General features: G+C 40.0%; 2 protein-coding genes across 4 annotated transcripts; one reads left to right on the top strand and one right to left on the bottom strand.

The window, feature by feature from the left end:
- Window positions 1–372: 372 nt before the first annotated feature.
- trim24 (tripartite motif containing 24) lies at window positions 373–12,732 on the bottom strand. Of its 3 annotated transcripts, XM_039791151.1 has the most exons (20): window positions 12,637–12,714; window positions 11,998–12,300; window positions 11,399–11,517; window positions 11,132–11,279; window positions 10,546–10,678; window positions 10,275–10,391; window positions 9,691–9,805; window positions 9,442–9,588; window positions 9,110–9,224; window positions 7,844–7,983; window positions 7,371–7,643; window positions 6,699–6,821; window positions 6,407–6,554; window positions 6,218–6,275; window positions 5,493–5,619; window positions 4,103–4,404; window positions 3,091–3,202; window positions 2,173–2,247; window positions 1,575–1,736; window positions 373–995 (listed from the first exon to the last, which is right to left on the bottom strand). In XM_039791151.1, exons 2-20 carry the CDS (start codon window positions 12,269–12,271, stop codon window positions 426–428), a joined length of 3,258 nt encoding a protein of 1,085 aa, XP_039647085.1. In that variant the 5' UTR covers window positions 12,272–12,300; window positions 12,637–12,714; the 3' UTR covers window positions 373–425. The 3 variants fall into 3 exon arrangements, with proteins under 3 accessions (XP_039647085.1, XP_039647088.1, XP_039647086.1); XM_039791154.1 differs by having other exon boundaries at window positions 6,699–6,761; window positions 11,998–12,732; XM_039791152.1 differs by having other exon boundaries at window positions 10,546–10,675; window positions 11,998–12,731.
- LOC120553078 (aldo-keto reductase family 1 member D1-like) lies at window positions 12,051–15,476 on the top strand. Its single transcript, XM_039791156.1, has 10 exons — window positions 12,051–12,164; window positions 12,936–13,204; window positions 13,353–13,520; window positions 13,630–13,746; window positions 13,879–13,956; window positions 14,258–14,380; window positions 14,537–14,646; window positions 14,802–14,967; window positions 15,096–15,178; window positions 15,258–15,476. Exons 2-10 carry the CDS (start codon window positions 13,106–13,108, stop codon window positions 15,298–15,300), a joined length of 987 nt encoding a protein of 328 aa, XP_039647090.1. The 5' UTR covers window positions 12,051–12,164; window positions 12,936–13,105; the 3' UTR covers window positions 15,301–15,476.
- Window positions 15,477–15,605: the final 129 nt, after the last annotated feature.

A 15,605-nucleotide genomic window follows, 5' to 3' on the forward strand; every position in this document is an offset into this window, starting at 1 on the left:
AAGACATCTTGCATGCATTACTAACCAAACAAGTTTTTTTTTCTTATTTTGATGATGACAACTCATAAATGATCCTATCGACAAAGACGATTTTAAGTGTGCTTTTCAGTGTCGCCGACAAAGAAAATAACTTTCAGTTACGGTAAAATGTTAACCTCTGTCCAGCAAAAAAAACAAAAACGCTTATTTACTCCTTTCGTTGTGCATCTACAGCATGACCGCTACTATACAAGTCTATTTAGTAAAGCAGAACCCCTTTTATCTATAAAAAAAAAAAAAAAAAACCCCCCCTGTGGAAAATATAACATTATAACAAAAAAAAAAAATTGTTTGGATGGAAAAAAATTTGGCCCCCCCGGGGGCGGTTGTGGGGGAAAAACTGAAATCATCCATCCTTTCTACAGTTTCTCTCTGTTGTAATCCATCTATCCCTCCTCCTCTTTGGCTGTGTCTGCAGGAGCTGACTCCTTCTCCTGGGTTTCAGCTGGATCCGCGGGCGTGTCTGTAGGGAGCTGAGGGCTCTCCTCTTTTGGGGAGCTGGGGGCTACTTTGTCTTTTGTTTCACTATCGGCAGCTGGGGAGCTTTCCAGCTCCTTCTCAGGAGTCTCCTCGTCCTGCTTTGCCTCCTCTGCGGGGGGCAAGTCCCCTTCCACGGCTGCAACCTTTTCATCCGCCGCCTTTTCACTCGTATCAATCACCTTCTCCTCTGTTTCCGACTTTTCTTCCTCTGCCGGGACTGCCGCTTCTTCCAGAGGCGGCAAGTCCTCTTCCACAGGCGGGATTCCGTTTTCCGCAGGGCTTTGTGGTTTATCGTCTTCAATGGGAGCCATGCCTTCGTCCATCATCTCTTCCTCTTCATCTATCTCGTCCTCCAAAGGAGGGATCATCTGCTCTTCCCTCCCTCCCGGGAAGACCCTATCTGGGTAGACTAGTTTCAACTGTTCCTCAAAGTAGTCCTCCAAGTACAAGCCTGCACTCCCCACTTCTGAGGTCGCCTGTACAATCAGTGCACAGAAACGTTAGGTTCAAGAAAGCACCTGCAAATGATTGTTAAGTAGTGCCAATACGCCAAACATGTGTGATACAGTAAGTAAAGAAATGCCACTGGGTAATTCACATTATGGCATTAGACATTACTATATTTTGATGATAACTGGTTAATTTCCGTGTTTCCTTCAGGATATTTAGCAGTGGGGGCAGGTCTGTCCAAACAGAAGAACTATACGGCACCTGTCTACAACAGGTCTACACTTAGAACGGACCCACCGCGGTGATGTTTTTGGTGGAGCTGTTCGTTTAATAGTCGACTCGGAAGAAAGCAAACATTTTGACAATAAACTACATCAACACAACAGTATGTGGAGTTAAACTGGATGGGCCCAATAACCTCGGAATAGTTGTACTTGTTAAATTGCAATGTGAGCGGCAGGATGATTTAAAAAGGCAACTTCGAATACATTTTTTGTACAGCCCTATTTCTGATACCGTGGTGGCAGAAGTTTTGCCATGGTGGGCCGCCACTACAAAATCAACATAGAGGAAACATTGTATATTGTATATAAAGTGATGTTTACCTTGTAGTACTTTGCACAGTTGAAAAATATGAGGCGGACGTCTGCGACAAACTCATCCGGGCTACTATAGCATTCACCTTCCTGCGACTTGGACTCCAGTTTCTTCTTGACTATCGAGAGATCCATCGGAGTCTTGATCAGCTCTTTGTACCTTTTTGTCTCCTACATTAGAAAAACAGTCAATGTTAAGCCCCTAATATAACTGATATAAGAATAAGGTTTTCTCTCAAAAATTAATAGCCACTTTCAAACACAGGTTTTATACTAAAACACAACTACAACTCAATGTGATGGCTGATTAGACTTCACAAATGTATTAGTTTCTGGTGGCAAGTTAACCCTTTCCAATTATGATTTAAAATAACTATCAAAGTACAAATTTGCTCACATTGTAGTTAATTTTCCACTCAAAACAATGTAGTAGTCTCTTTTCTTAAGTGATTAAAATGACATCCACTGATGTTTTCCTTTCTAAATAAAATAGAATACCTTTTACAACATTTGATTTTTACTCGTCTACCTACTTCCAACACAAAGTAAGTGTCAGCAACAGCACAGCTTTTACTTTATTGACAAAATACGTAATAGAGTAGCTTACTGATGGAGTAGCAGGCTGCTGGAAGTCAGTGCTGAAGTCATTGCAGAACAGACGTAGTAGCAGCCTCTCACACCTCTGCATGTATAAAAATAAAAGGAAACATTAGATCAGACATTTAACTGACCATGCTATGTAGGGGTGCATGATATTATCGACTCAATATCGTTATCGCGATATCACGCTGCGCAATATTATATCGAAAGTGTTGCAATAAGTATGCAATATTTTATTTATTTTGTGGAGCGCTGCGTCCCGTCAGTTGGCTGTATGGCTTAGTTGTGTTTGATTTAGAGCCCGTTTGAAACGCTATAATGAGCATCATTTCCTTGGCCAGTTACCATGCCACTTTCACGTTAGTGCACGTCAGCGCACGGGTCCACTACGCGACAAACCCTATGGAGCGTACCACGTGTGTGCATATTTCGACAGAGTAAGTGTAAGTGAAGAAATAGATAGAGACAACAAAACGGAACGAATCAGAGAAGCGAAAGAAAAGTTGTGTCCTGTTCTCTTTATTTATATATTTTATTCTGTCCAACCAGTAAAACATGTCCTGTTCTGTAGACATGATCCTTATTTATTTATTCATGTTGGACCACTCCAATATGACCGTCAGTTGAAATAAACCTTGTGTTGTAAGAAAACTTGTTTAATTTGTTATGAATCTATTTTGATGCGTTTTCCCGTAACTTTACATATGTTTAAAAATATCAAAATTAATATTGGTATCGCAATATTCATAATCGACGTCGCAATATCACATTTAGTCAATATCGTGCAACCCTAATGCTATGTAGAGAAAATGAAACTTGTCGGATGGGAGACAGTGAGAAGAATGACTGCGAAAACACAACGATCAGGTTTAGGCGCTGAAGAATATCCTGCACAGAAACGTGAATAACAGCTGAGTGAGCATACCCTTCTTTCAAGAGGTGGGCATCCTTCAGAGATGGGGTCATCCTTGCCGTCACAGTCGTACGTCATCTCAGGAGAGGCGAGGTCTCGGCAGAGCGAACAGAACCACGCCCCGCTGCAGAAAGACATCAGGGACAGGAGAAGCTGTCAGGACAGACGCACGGAGTGGCCGACTACTGCCGAATTTGACCAAAACCTGTACTGTCTGTCCCTGCTGTCAGGGCTGACTGCACAGAGCAGCCAGGGTTAGTCGTTACAAAGACCTGGAGAACAGGCTGTCATCAGAATACTTTTCTCTTTTTTGATTGGAAAAAAAACATTTTTATTTTTTTATTTTTATTAAATGAGTACATACATACTGTATACTATCATACATGATTGCAAACATGACTGATACATTAAAACCGGGTGTAGTAATGTTTGAGTTTTACTACAAGAAATTGAAGAACTGCATCATGAATAGGCTCATAAACGTTTTTTTTTGTTGTTGGTTAAATACTTTCCCTAATTTGTTGAGCATGCTTTTCAGATGTACCACCACTCAGTAACAAAACTTTCAGTATCACAAAGTAATATTGCAGCTGCATTAAAATATAATTTAAAAAAACTAATATTCATACTATCATACTTGTCAGATTAGACCACACAAGGACACCACTGGCAATATGCTCAAGGATCTCAAGATCAAAATGTTCAAGGCAAAGGAAGAGTGGACCACCACAATATGCTCTACAAGCAATGTTGATAGAATGGGCTAATTAATAACACAAACATTTCGTGTTAGATTGTTTTAAATTACAGAGAAAGATTAAAATGTTGGGTGTGCCAATTATTACAGCAGTTATGACGCTATTCTCCAACTTTGGTTTGGAAAAACTAGGATAAAATAATAATTTTCAAAAAAATAAAATGTAGACATACACAGTAGCCTTCAAATGTACTTATGTGTCCAACCAGCATTATGATGATCTATTGTGCTACCATAGCATTGAGACAATGACAATCTGTCTCTCACCTGGGAGACTCATTGAGGGCGGGAATGTGGCAGGCCAGATGAAAGACTTTGGGACACTTGTCGCAACAGAGCAGCTCCCCTCCGTTCTGACAGACGGCGCACCAGTCCTCGTTAGGATCTTCCTCCGGCTCCGCTCTCTTCTCGGACTCTGGCTGTGCTGCGGGCTGCGGACGCTGCTCTTTCCCAGACTCCGATCCGGGGACTGGGACTGGGACTGACACTGACACCTTTAGCTGCTGCCGAGGCTTTGACTGAGCCCCGGTGCTGCTGTCCGGCAGGCTGGACCCTACGCTGGACTGCACCTGTAGGCATAGGAAAAGTGGGATGTACTGTATGCAGTTAGATACAATGATTCAGAGAAGAAGAAAAAAAAAAAACCAGACAGTGGGGAAGTGAGCATTTGACATTTTGTCTACATGCGACATTTCGAAACAAAATGCTAAATTTACTAAGACATTCTGCACTTAAGTAACTTAGGGCTGGCCGATAATTCAATAGGATAATTTATCGCCTTTCAATGGAAACCTATGGTGATGAAATCATATACCGAGATATTGTGATAACAACGATGTCATCTAATTTGATAACAAGCACATACTGACTCCCATTTCTCAGAAAATCTGATGTGAAATACTTTGAGGGAATACCATTTTAAGATTGCGGTTTTCTTTTTACATCACACTATACATTACCCATTATAACAAACTGGACTCCAACTGGAAACCTTCCAGTTAAAAGATTCTCCAACTTTAAGCTCCATTACCCCAGAAATACAATACATGCATACAGCTCAGGACTGGGTCCTCTCTGCATATTAATGTGAACAGGTCGACTTGGAACCTAAATGTTGGTTCAAATAAATTGTGAGTAGTGTTGTCAACACCAGTGTGCAGGGTTTTTATTCATTCCTTCATTCAGCTTTATTGTTGAACTCCCACGTGCCTACACCCAAGACTTGTTTATGGGAATACCTTATTGTAGTTAAATCAAACTATTGTCTTAATCTCATTTCTCTGCATTTGTGTGCATGGACGTAAACATAGTCAGTGTATAGTTGGGGGAAAAAAAGAATTCTCTATACTTTCACTTGAAACTGTTTGTTAATTTTGCACTTTGCAAGTACTTAATAAAATGAGAAAATACTCAGTACATTTCATTTGTTAAGTATTTAATTTACACAGTAGTATACAAAAATAGGCTTTACCATGTGGTTATTTCATATAGACTATTTATTTATTGAAATTCCAGAAAACATTCTCTATCGTGATAGATAGATATATCAATATATATATAAACACTGTATATTATTGAGATATGAAATGACCTACATCGAGATAGAAGATTTTGGCCGTATGGCCCAGCCCTAATGTAAACCCAGTGATTCTCTTACAAATCGAACTTCATCCTCATCCTCTGGCTCGTCTTTGATGACGATGACGGGCCCCGGGGACGACCTTCTCCGTCGCTTGGCTGAGGGGGCAGATGGAGGTTCAGAAGTCTGCCTCCAGGACGTCGTCCTTCAACAAACAGATTGCCAGTGAGATTAGAAGGGGAGATTGTGACCATGATATAGTAAAAAAAAAAAAAAAAAAAAAAAAACACTGGCCTTGTTTCATGCATTGCTTTGGAAGATCAGATTGTGTTTGTCCTCCGAATCACTTGAACGCCACTTGTTACATATTAGTTACATAGTGACAGCTTAGTAAAAACATAAAAATAAGTGTCGCATAGGGTCCATATAAGATATATTAACTAAGAAAGATATTTGAGGGAGCAAATTATACTGTAGGCTAAAACAAGGGAGTGGAGTGTAAGACTGAAGTGCTGATTACACACAACTGCTGTCAAAACATGACAGGATGTAAAGTAATTTCAGTGTTGTGCGTAGGCTTCTAATCACATATTAAAAGCAGCAAGTAGCCCTTCCCACAGGTCTATCTAGTTAACAAGCACATATTCAAAACAACATAAAGGAAAAAGATTAGTCATAATCTGTCCCAGAGACAGGGAACAGAGGCTAAATGTTCAACATATTTGAACACTCAATCGCAAAAAATTAACTAATGGAAGAAGGGAGGAACTGTGATGAGGACCGATTTTAGGATCTTTTCTTACCCTGTGCTTCTGTCTGAAGAAGATGGTTTGGCCATCGGGGATTTCTGCCTTACTTGAACTTGAGAGAAGATGAAATGAAAACATTTTTAGGTGTGGAAAGCCACGATGAAAAGATTACATTTAAAAAATTATTTTCACACAGGATAGGAACTTTCAAGGCTGCTGCTAGAGCACAGCAGTGATAATGACCTGCTATGTGATTAAATGTGCTTGTTTTGTCCGCAGGTGCTGAAGCTAGACTTGGAGCAAAGCTGGGTTTGGGAATAGAGATGGTGATGGAGGGGACAGATCCACCAGTCTCACTCCTCTTCAGGAAGGAGGACTCCGTTGGGCCCCGCTTTGGGAAATAAAAACAAAACAGGGTGTAATTAAATGCTTCATAAAAGTTACACAAAACCAAACCCAACAGTACTTTCTCTCTGTTGAAACATGTTAGACTGGAGACCTCGTAGGTCCCTCTCCATTCTCCTCTCGTACCAACCTGATGCAGTGACATCTGTGTAGCTGCTCCGGCAGACAGAGGCTGTGGGTAGCGAGACGTACCCTGCAACACATCCATGGGTTTAGGAGGGAAGCTAGAGCTTTGGATCAGATCTCTCAGAGACTAGATGTAGAAGAAAGTTGAAGTTAAAAGAATAGTTTAGGATTTCACAAAGCAAGTTGAGAATGAACTATCAAGTCACTCTGATTTGATTGACTGGAAACAATAGGTGTTAAGACGTAACTAAAACCACTTTATTCACTTTTATTTACCAGTCAAACATTTAGTCCAAGACATAGCTCGAGGATAAAATCCTGAGATAAGGAACGGTGGTATCTACAAGCTTAAAAGGATCCAATATGATCTAGTAGATAAACAAACTTGAATTAACCCACTCTTGAGGCAGAAGATAAAACTTTTATCAAAACCGTTCAAACAATATTTACGTCAACGAAACCTCATGTGATTAAAAAAAACATGAAGTGGGCTGAAGACAACACCAGCGTTGGGAACTTGGTGCTTTACGCAGTCTTTCTGTTATTTGACACTTTGATAAGCACCGTTTACAAAACCTTTACACGTGACAGGCCATGTTTGGCATTCAGAACATACAGTTCATTCCTCACACAGGGACACATTCTCTTTAATATATTTCTTCATGCTCTAACTTACCTGAGCAGCTGGGTATCCTGTGTTGTGATGCATGGATGATGTGGGGCTTCTAGTGTTGGGGTGGGAGCTCCCGTATCTGCGTCCTGGCTGTCCCAAGCCTTGGGAGGGGGACGACCCGCCGTGGATGGGTCTAGTTGCGGGTGGAGGGCCGGGAGGTCCTGGAGGGCCGGTGGGTCCTGGGGGTCCTGGGGGTCCAGGGAGCCTGACATTTTGGTACCAGGACCAATGGTTAGGAGGAGGATGCCTGTGAGGCTGCTGGGAAAGCTTGTCCACCTTGAACAGAGGAATTAGAGATGACTATCAATGAAATAAAAGAAAAGTATTTAGTAATTAGTATGGGTAACATTAGTGAGCTAAAGGAAGATTTAACAAATTTGAGCAGAACAGTGGCTTTGGGTTTTTAGGCTCCTCTGTCTCTGTCACACATAACTTCTCAGGGTATTAAAAACTACTGACTGGGATGAAAGTCCTACCTGCAGCTGGAGCTGAGCCAGCGTGTTCTGTCGCTGCTGAGCTGAAACTGAAAGAGCTCCAGCGGGTGCCTCTGCTCTGGGACCGGCCTGGTGGTTGGTGATGGGCGGCCGGCCCGGACCCCTTTCCACAACCAGAGAACCTGAAGAGAATAAGCAAACAATCAAGAAATAAATCATAAATTGTATCCCAGTCCTCTAGTTGGAGAGAGTACTACCTAAACAATGTTGTTGCCGCTTCAGCTAAAAGAGCAGTCCACCATTGTCAGACTCGGACAGTTAGAAAAGGATCAAAATCAAAGCAGCAGAACTATATAGAGATATCGCTTTTCTTTATTCCACACATTCTTTTTTTTTTTTTTTTTTTTATCAAAACCTGGCATCTACAATACCCACAATGCAACTCAAACGGCGACAATTTGTCCAGATATTTGAGTGCGTTATGCTAGTGCACTAGTAGATGCTAATATAGCCTGGAGCTGCTAGCCTCAAGCAGGAGATGAGTAGCTGGCTACAGAGGTCTTTTAACCCGAAGTCTTTCTAACTCCACAGCCCCAGATAAATTTTTTACTTTTTCAAGATTTGTTTTGGGCATTTTTGGGCTGCGTCGAGGAGTAAACCTCTGTGTATGGGTGCCTGTTTTACCAACTGAGCTATCCAGGCGCCCTTATTTTTCATTTTCAAACTTGTAGTCTTGAGCTACAACCAAAGCTGACTCACATGACATCACTTAAGTAAATATATATCAGCGGAATGGAGAATTCATACAGGTGTCCAGCCTCTCATATATTAATGTTCCTGTTTAAGACTACTGTCTGCAACCTGACATTCTCCATCAAAGAAATCCATAAATGCTGTTAAACAACAAAAAAAAGAAGATAGTGGAGAATAGAAGATTATATAAAGTGAAAATATAAGATTAAGAAAAATGTTCCCCTCGTCTTTATCTTCTTTGTCTTTATAACCTTTATTTTGTTTGTCAAAGTGGAAACTATTTTGCGAGACAGAATGGATCAATATCCATGTTGTTGTGTGACGTATAAAACAGAATTATTAATTATGACATTGATGTCCCAGGAAATCTATTGATCCTGTGAGAAAAATCATTATGTTATTGGTTGATTTGTTTTAATATCAGCATCCTAAATTCGCAGAAATCGTGACAGCTGCGGGAAAATAAACTGTACACTACTTCTAGAATTGGTTAGCAATGAAAAATCGTTGCTGCTTGACTCATAATGTAAGTTTCTAAGTAAGTGTATATCTTACCAAGGTCTACATTTGTGGCCCAGAAACCAGAGCGACACTGAAAGCGCACAGAACTCTGAGGGACGATGGAGGGATTACAGCTTGCTCTCATCAGGTAATGGATCTGAAAAAGGATCTAGAAGACAAAAAGACAGGGAAATTTCAAAGGCTTACCCAACGTTATAAAAGTATTGTAGGGCTTTGTCAAATTATTATTTTAATTATTTATGTATTTATTCAGTTTTTTTATTTACTACATTTACTAAAACAACAGAAAGTACATGTAACAATTACACTGATTGAAATATTACAAAGTATTTTTAAAGTGCTGTTTGATGTTAAAAGCCACTCACCAGTCTCTTGCAGTACAGGAGGGCTGTTCCACTATGGCTGGCTGTAGCCCATTTGGTAAAGCTGATGACATGGTCCAGGTGCCTGGTCAGACAGTTGACGTCCTCTTGCTGCTTTTTTAAACCCAGCTCATGGTCCTTAGTCAGAGCCTAGGGGTAAATGTGTGCATGAATTGTCAGAAAAAAAAAGAAGTAATTTTAAATGTCATATTTACCTTTGAAAAGTCATTAAACAATGCAGATTAAACATACCTCAAGCTGGTTAACCAGAATCTTTCCTTTCCTGTTGATCTCCATAATCAAGTTACAGATAGACTTCTTTATTTCATTAGTGACAGCCTTCCGGTTCTCTTCAACTTGCTGGAGTCTGTGAAAATAAATGTAATATGTCCATGGTAAAATTGTAAAGGTTCACTACCAGGCGTTTTTCGCGGTGGCACAATTACATACAAAGTCAATGCAAAGACACAATTAGATGCTGATTGGCGGCATGCAGTAGGAATGGTGCAACACGAATAACGCAAAATTTGCGGCACTTGCGTGAGCTGAAATATTTTAACACTGGTGTGAGTAAGGCAAATGCGAGTAAATACAAATGATCACAATATGATCCTGCGACCAAACATACGCAATCAAACTCATGTGATTATAGCGACACAAATATTTGATTCTCGTGGGTGTGGACACACCATGAGTATTTCATGAGAATCAAATCATCCAAATTATAATGCAAACATATACACATATATATACATATACACATATATACACACATATATATATATATATATATATATATATATATATATATATATATATATATATGAGAACTTTACCCAGTGCTGATACAGCTGGACATGTCCTCAATGGCCTTTCTTTTTTCTTGCAACTGCTGCGTCATGTTCTCCAGATACTGTTTGTGGTTCCTGTATGCATCCTCCAAAAACTGGTAGCTGGACACAAAGAATATACGCATTAATGATTTGATCACTTGTTCATTGTGTTTTGGTCCAATTAAATTTAGTGTATCACTAATAAAACTTTGAATAATATGACTGATATAACTTTTTATACACACAATCAGCCTATCAAGGGAACTCAGCCTACTTGTGATCCTTGTGCTTAAGCAGCTGACAGTCCCGACAGGTGAGTCGGTCACACGTCTCACAAAACAGCTTCAGTGGCTCCTGCTTGTGGATGTCACAAAACACAGGCTTCTGTGTGGACATACCTAATGCTTCTGGGACAACAGAATTAAGAAACATAGACAAATGTCAAGTCAGCTTATGTCACCCTAGATGTTTGCTCAGTTTTATACCTATACCATCATCATCATGACATCTTGCCAGAACAGTAATCGAAACTATAGAAAAATTGTCACGGCTGTCAGCGTCTTTTCTGAACAGCTGCCAACAGCTGCCAAGCCCTCTCTTCACTTGTTGAACAACCTAACGGCTAACTGTGCCTTGTGTATTTATTACACACACACACACACACACACACACACACACACACACACACATATATATATATATATATATAGAACACTGGAATATTCAAGAGTTCTACCACTTACAATTCTAAACGTACAATATGTACCATGCATAATCACTACAGCGCAGCATACAACATTTAAATGGATAATCTAATTACAGAGAAACTGCTTTTTCCTGCTGCGTACGACATACACTACCTGGAGACATCTCCTCCTTCTGGCGTATGGTGTGATCCCTGGTGAACTTGACTCTTTGGTGCGCCTCAATACATGTCACACACAGAAACTCCACACACTCCACGCAGTAACCTGTTGCCTCGGTGTTGTCATCGCAGCTCATACACACCTTTCGAAGACAAAAATAAAGAACAAATGAAAAATTAGCACTGTAGTCTTGGGACAGTGGTGTCTTACAAACAAACTGTTGTGAGACGAATGGCTCAGGATGGGAAAGTGAGGACCGACCTGGCTGGTTTTCTCCACGGTGCTGCTCGGCACCTCAGCAGAGTCTTTGACAAAGAAATTATCCAACATGTCTATCTCCCAGCATTCCTGTCTGCATACTGGACATCGAATGGCACCCACTGGAGCAAGAGACCAGATACAATATTAAAGGTGTCAGCTCAAAACTACTTAAATGCCTTTATTGTTTAGAACAAACACAGAGCTGGGTGACATGAGACTAGAAATCACCTAGGACTTTAATAAGATATAAATACACAGAGATGGGCGACCAACAGTTATACTATTGACTTAGTAATTTGAGACTTGGTTGTTAGTTACACAACATCTGTCTGGCGTGTGAGGATTCTGTCAGTCAACAGAATTCATCGCAAAGCTGTTGTCATATTATATCAATGTCAAAAAAGATCTTGAGATTTTGTATTGGTCACATCATCTAGCCCCACTAATGGGTTGCACATTCAAAAATTAAATAACTTAACCAACGATAACGTTACATGTATCTGCTGGCTAGCCCAACCTGCTTCAGTTCTATAAAGAGCTTTTCTGTACTGCACATTAATCACAACTCTATCAGAGTTTCTACAATACACTTTTCTCACGTGATTTGTTGTGGTCGACTTGGCCTTGTGAGTCACGCCTCGGATCAGCACTCCTGAAGGGGGCCGGGAGACACCTCTTGCAGAAAGAGTGAAGACACGGTAGGAGTTTGGGCTCTCGGTTGTGGAAGCTCAACTTGCAGATAGGACAAGTGTCCATGAGCCCGAAGGTACCTTGCTGTTTCAGCCTCTCTTCCTCGGCTGGCAAACTTTCTGCCTCGTTTTCCACGATAATGACAATGTCGTCGTTATCAACATTTTCTACACTTTCATCCATTTTTTTCGGCTGCTTCCCGATCAATCAATCTAGCGTTGCGATTGGAAACAAAGGAGAGCCTATAATTTCCCTGACTTAACAAGCCCGATAGGCAATATAAATAGTAATAGTATGCATTACAACATTAACGGCACGGTCATTTCATCCTACAAGATGATTTATCTGTGCGATAACAGTTTTAGTTGAAGTGTAACTGTTAATTGTTTCCGTTTTGGAAGCTAACTAAATTAGCAACGTAGCCTATTTTAATGGCAAATATACCAGAGACAATAAATGATTAAGTCCCCGGTTTATGGCGTTTCCTATTTAAACAGGCGAATGATAACAGCACACAGTCACTTGTGGATTAAAATTACGCTACATACATAGTATTTTGAAGCTCATATGTCCATGGCGACTTGTGCATTCTTTGCTCAAAACACATACCATATTTTACCCAGACGGCACTGCGGTGTTTTTAAAGCTACAGTGTCCTGTAGAGGCCACAACACATTCTGTAGAAGGCAAATTGAAATTTGACATTTTCAACCAATGGTCATTAACCTATGCTATATGTTGAGCCCAAAAATTAAAATGCTAATCATGAACTCTCCTTGATTCACGTGAGAATGTTAGATACTGTTGTTTTATCTATAAGATATTGTTGTCTTATCACTCTTTCCAGTTATTTGCCAGTTTGAGTGGGAGGATGCTCTTTCTACCTGGGAGGAGTCATTGCTGTGGGCAAAGTGCAGTAGGACATTGACTGTGTCAACGTCTACCATTTGGCATATATAACCTGGGTCCTTAAATAAAGACACAAACAGCAGCACTGGGAAAGTGACTGACACTTTGATGAGCATGGACTTCACAGCTGAGAATCACTCCATTCCTCTGAGTGATGGAAACAGCATACCTTTGATGGGACTGGGAACTTATGGGGATCCCCGCAGGGTAAGACACAGTATTTAGCCAGATTGCTTATAGGACAGACATTTATAATTTACCTGCAAGACACAAAAACAATTTCACTTGACACTGACTTTGCTTCAAAAATATTATTTACTCTCAAGCTGTGTGTTTGTGTTTTTTTTTTTGATAGACCCCTAAAGGAACTACATATGAATCAGTCAAAGTGGCTATTGAAACAGGGTACAGACACCTTGATGGGGCTTTGGTCTATTTCAATGAACATGAGGTGGGACAAGCTATAAGGGAGAAAATTGCAGATGGAACTGTAAAAAGAGAGGACATATTTTACTGTGGAAAGGTTTGCAAAGTTTGCTTCTTTGTGTGAGTTTCTGGAAATAGCTATTTTGTTCTGACTAGGGCTACTTTGCAACAACTATAATTCCCTTTCGTATGCACTGCTTATGCAGTTGTGGAACACATTCCATCCCCCGGGATTGGTTCGACCTGCTTTGGAGAAAACGTTGAAGACATTACAGCTGGATTACGTCAACCTCTATATTGTAGAAATGCCCACAGCCTTCAAGGTAATCATATATTCAATGTCACATTAAAAAGATAACTGTTGAAATTGTCGAAACAGCAATACATTTTCATTTGATCAATACTAATAGCTGTGAATTATTGCCAAAATCACTGAATATTATTATTTTTTTAAGCCAGGAGATACATATTACCCCAGAGATGAGAATGGGAAGTACATTTATCACCAAACAGATCTCTGTGCAACATGGGAGGTGAGACATGTTAATCATTTATGGAGAACACTATCTATAACTTAACACGTATTTATGAAATTTAACTATGCCTTTTTTCTTTCTTTTTAAGTCTACAAATTCACAGTCATTCACAACCTATTAAATCCAGATGAACTGCCTATAGGTCAATGACACATGTAGAAAGAGATAAGTAACACTGGTTAATGTGCTCAATGTCAGGAACCTAACCCATGGCCATATTGTGTGCCATAAAACTTTTTTTTTGTTTCAAAGTCTAATTTTTTGCCTTCTGGTTGTGCTCTTTTTCCATTTTGGACAGGCTTTGGAGGCTTGCAAAGATGCTGGGCTGATAAAATCTCTTGGAGTATCCAACTTCAACAAGAGACAACTGGAGTTGATCCTTAACAAACCTGGGCTGAAACACAAGCCTGTGTCAAACCAGGTACAGAGGTTAATAATACACCTATGGCAAAATAGAACGCACTGGCTTGGTACATACATACTGAATAACACAGTAAACAAGTCTCACAAAGACAAATTAAGTATATGTTCAGCAACTAACAAACACTATTTGTGCTTTTTTTTTTTTTAAACGCAGGTTGAATGCCATCCATATTTCACTCAGCCAAAGTTGCTTGAGTTCTGCCAGCAGAATGATATTGTCATTGTGGGATACAGCCCTTTGGGGACATCTAGAGATGCATCCTGGTATGAGAGAGAAATGCATATTGAGTCACATCGCATTAAGTTTATAACTGAGTCGTCTGCGTTCATATGACCTTTCACTAATAAAGTAAGCATTTAACTGTGAAAATGCAATGTGCGGTGTCATAGTAAAATCAATTTCACAATCATTTCAACAGGGTGAACCTAAAATGCCCCCCGTTGTTGGAAGATGAGCTACTGGCATCAATTGCTAAAAAGTATAACAAGACCACCGCCCAGGTGGCCTTGAGGTTCAACGTGCAGAGAGGAGTGGTGGTCATCCCAAAGAGCTTCAACCCTGTTCGAATAAAGGAAAACTTTCAGGTTTGTTTGTATGGCATCAGTTAAGAGAGCCATTCAGCATGCTGGGTATAGCCTGCAAAAGATCATCTTCAAAAACAGGAAATATAATATGAAATTTGTTGCGATCGGTCTGTTTTTTAAAACTGCAGATATTCGACTTCTCTCTTTCTGAGACTGAGATGAAGGCAATTGAGGGATTGAACAAGAATACTCGTTTTGTGGAACTTCTCATGTGAGTATACTGTGTGAGTCATGTTCTGTTCCTGTAATAAATAAATAGTAATTACTATTTCTCTTAATTGACTCAACAGGTGGTCTGATCACCCAGAGTATCCATTTCATGATGACTACTAGATGCCATAGATGTCAAGACTTCAGCTAAATTGGATCAAATAAGCTGGCTTGTTCACTTTGTTGCTTTTACAATGTTTTGTGCCTTTACTTGAAAAAGAATTTTTATAGCACTATTATTACAGTACATTTTATGAAATAAATACTTGTATCGATTAAAGCCACTTTATTAAAACAGACCAGATTTCTTTATTCATATTTTTCATTACAAGCCCCTGTGATTGATTTAAAGACAAATGGAAAACACAGTTCTCAGCCTCACTTTTTAGGCAAACGCAGCAAGCTTGATCACGTATTCGGCCGATGTT

The sequence above is a fragment of the Perca fluviatilis genome, chromosome 23 (genome assembly GCF_010015445.1).
Source record: "Perca fluviatilis chromosome 23, GENO_Pfluv_1.0, whole genome shotgun sequence".
NCBI classification, from domain to species: Eukaryota; Metazoa; Chordata; class Actinopteri; order Perciformes; family Percidae; genus Perca; species Perca fluviatilis.

Coding starts and splice junctions, on each gene's coding strand:
- trim24 (XM_039791151.1), bottom strand. CDS start 12,271: ATGGATGAAAGTGTAGAAAATGTTGATAACGACGACATTGTCATTATC. Junction 10,392..10,545: donor CTTAAGCACAAGGATCACAA/GTAGGCTGAGTT, acceptor CTTTGTGTCCAG/CTACCAGTTTTTGGAGGATG. Junction 6,822..7,370: donor CAGGATACCCAGCTGCTCAG/GTAAGTTAGAGC, acceptor TTCTACATCTAG/TCTCTGAGAGATCTGATCCA.
- LOC120553078 (XM_039791156.1), top strand. CDS start 13,106: ATGAGCATGGACTTCACAGCTGAGAATCACTCCATTCCTCTGAGTGAT. Junction 13,957..14,257: donor ATCTCTGTGCAACATGGGAG/GTGAGACATGTT, acceptor CATTTTGGACAG/GCTTTGGAGGCTTGCAAAGA. Junction 14,968..15,095: donor GAATAAAGGAAAACTTTCAG/GTTTGTTTGTAT, acceptor TTAAAACTGCAG/ATATTCGACTTCTCTCTTTC.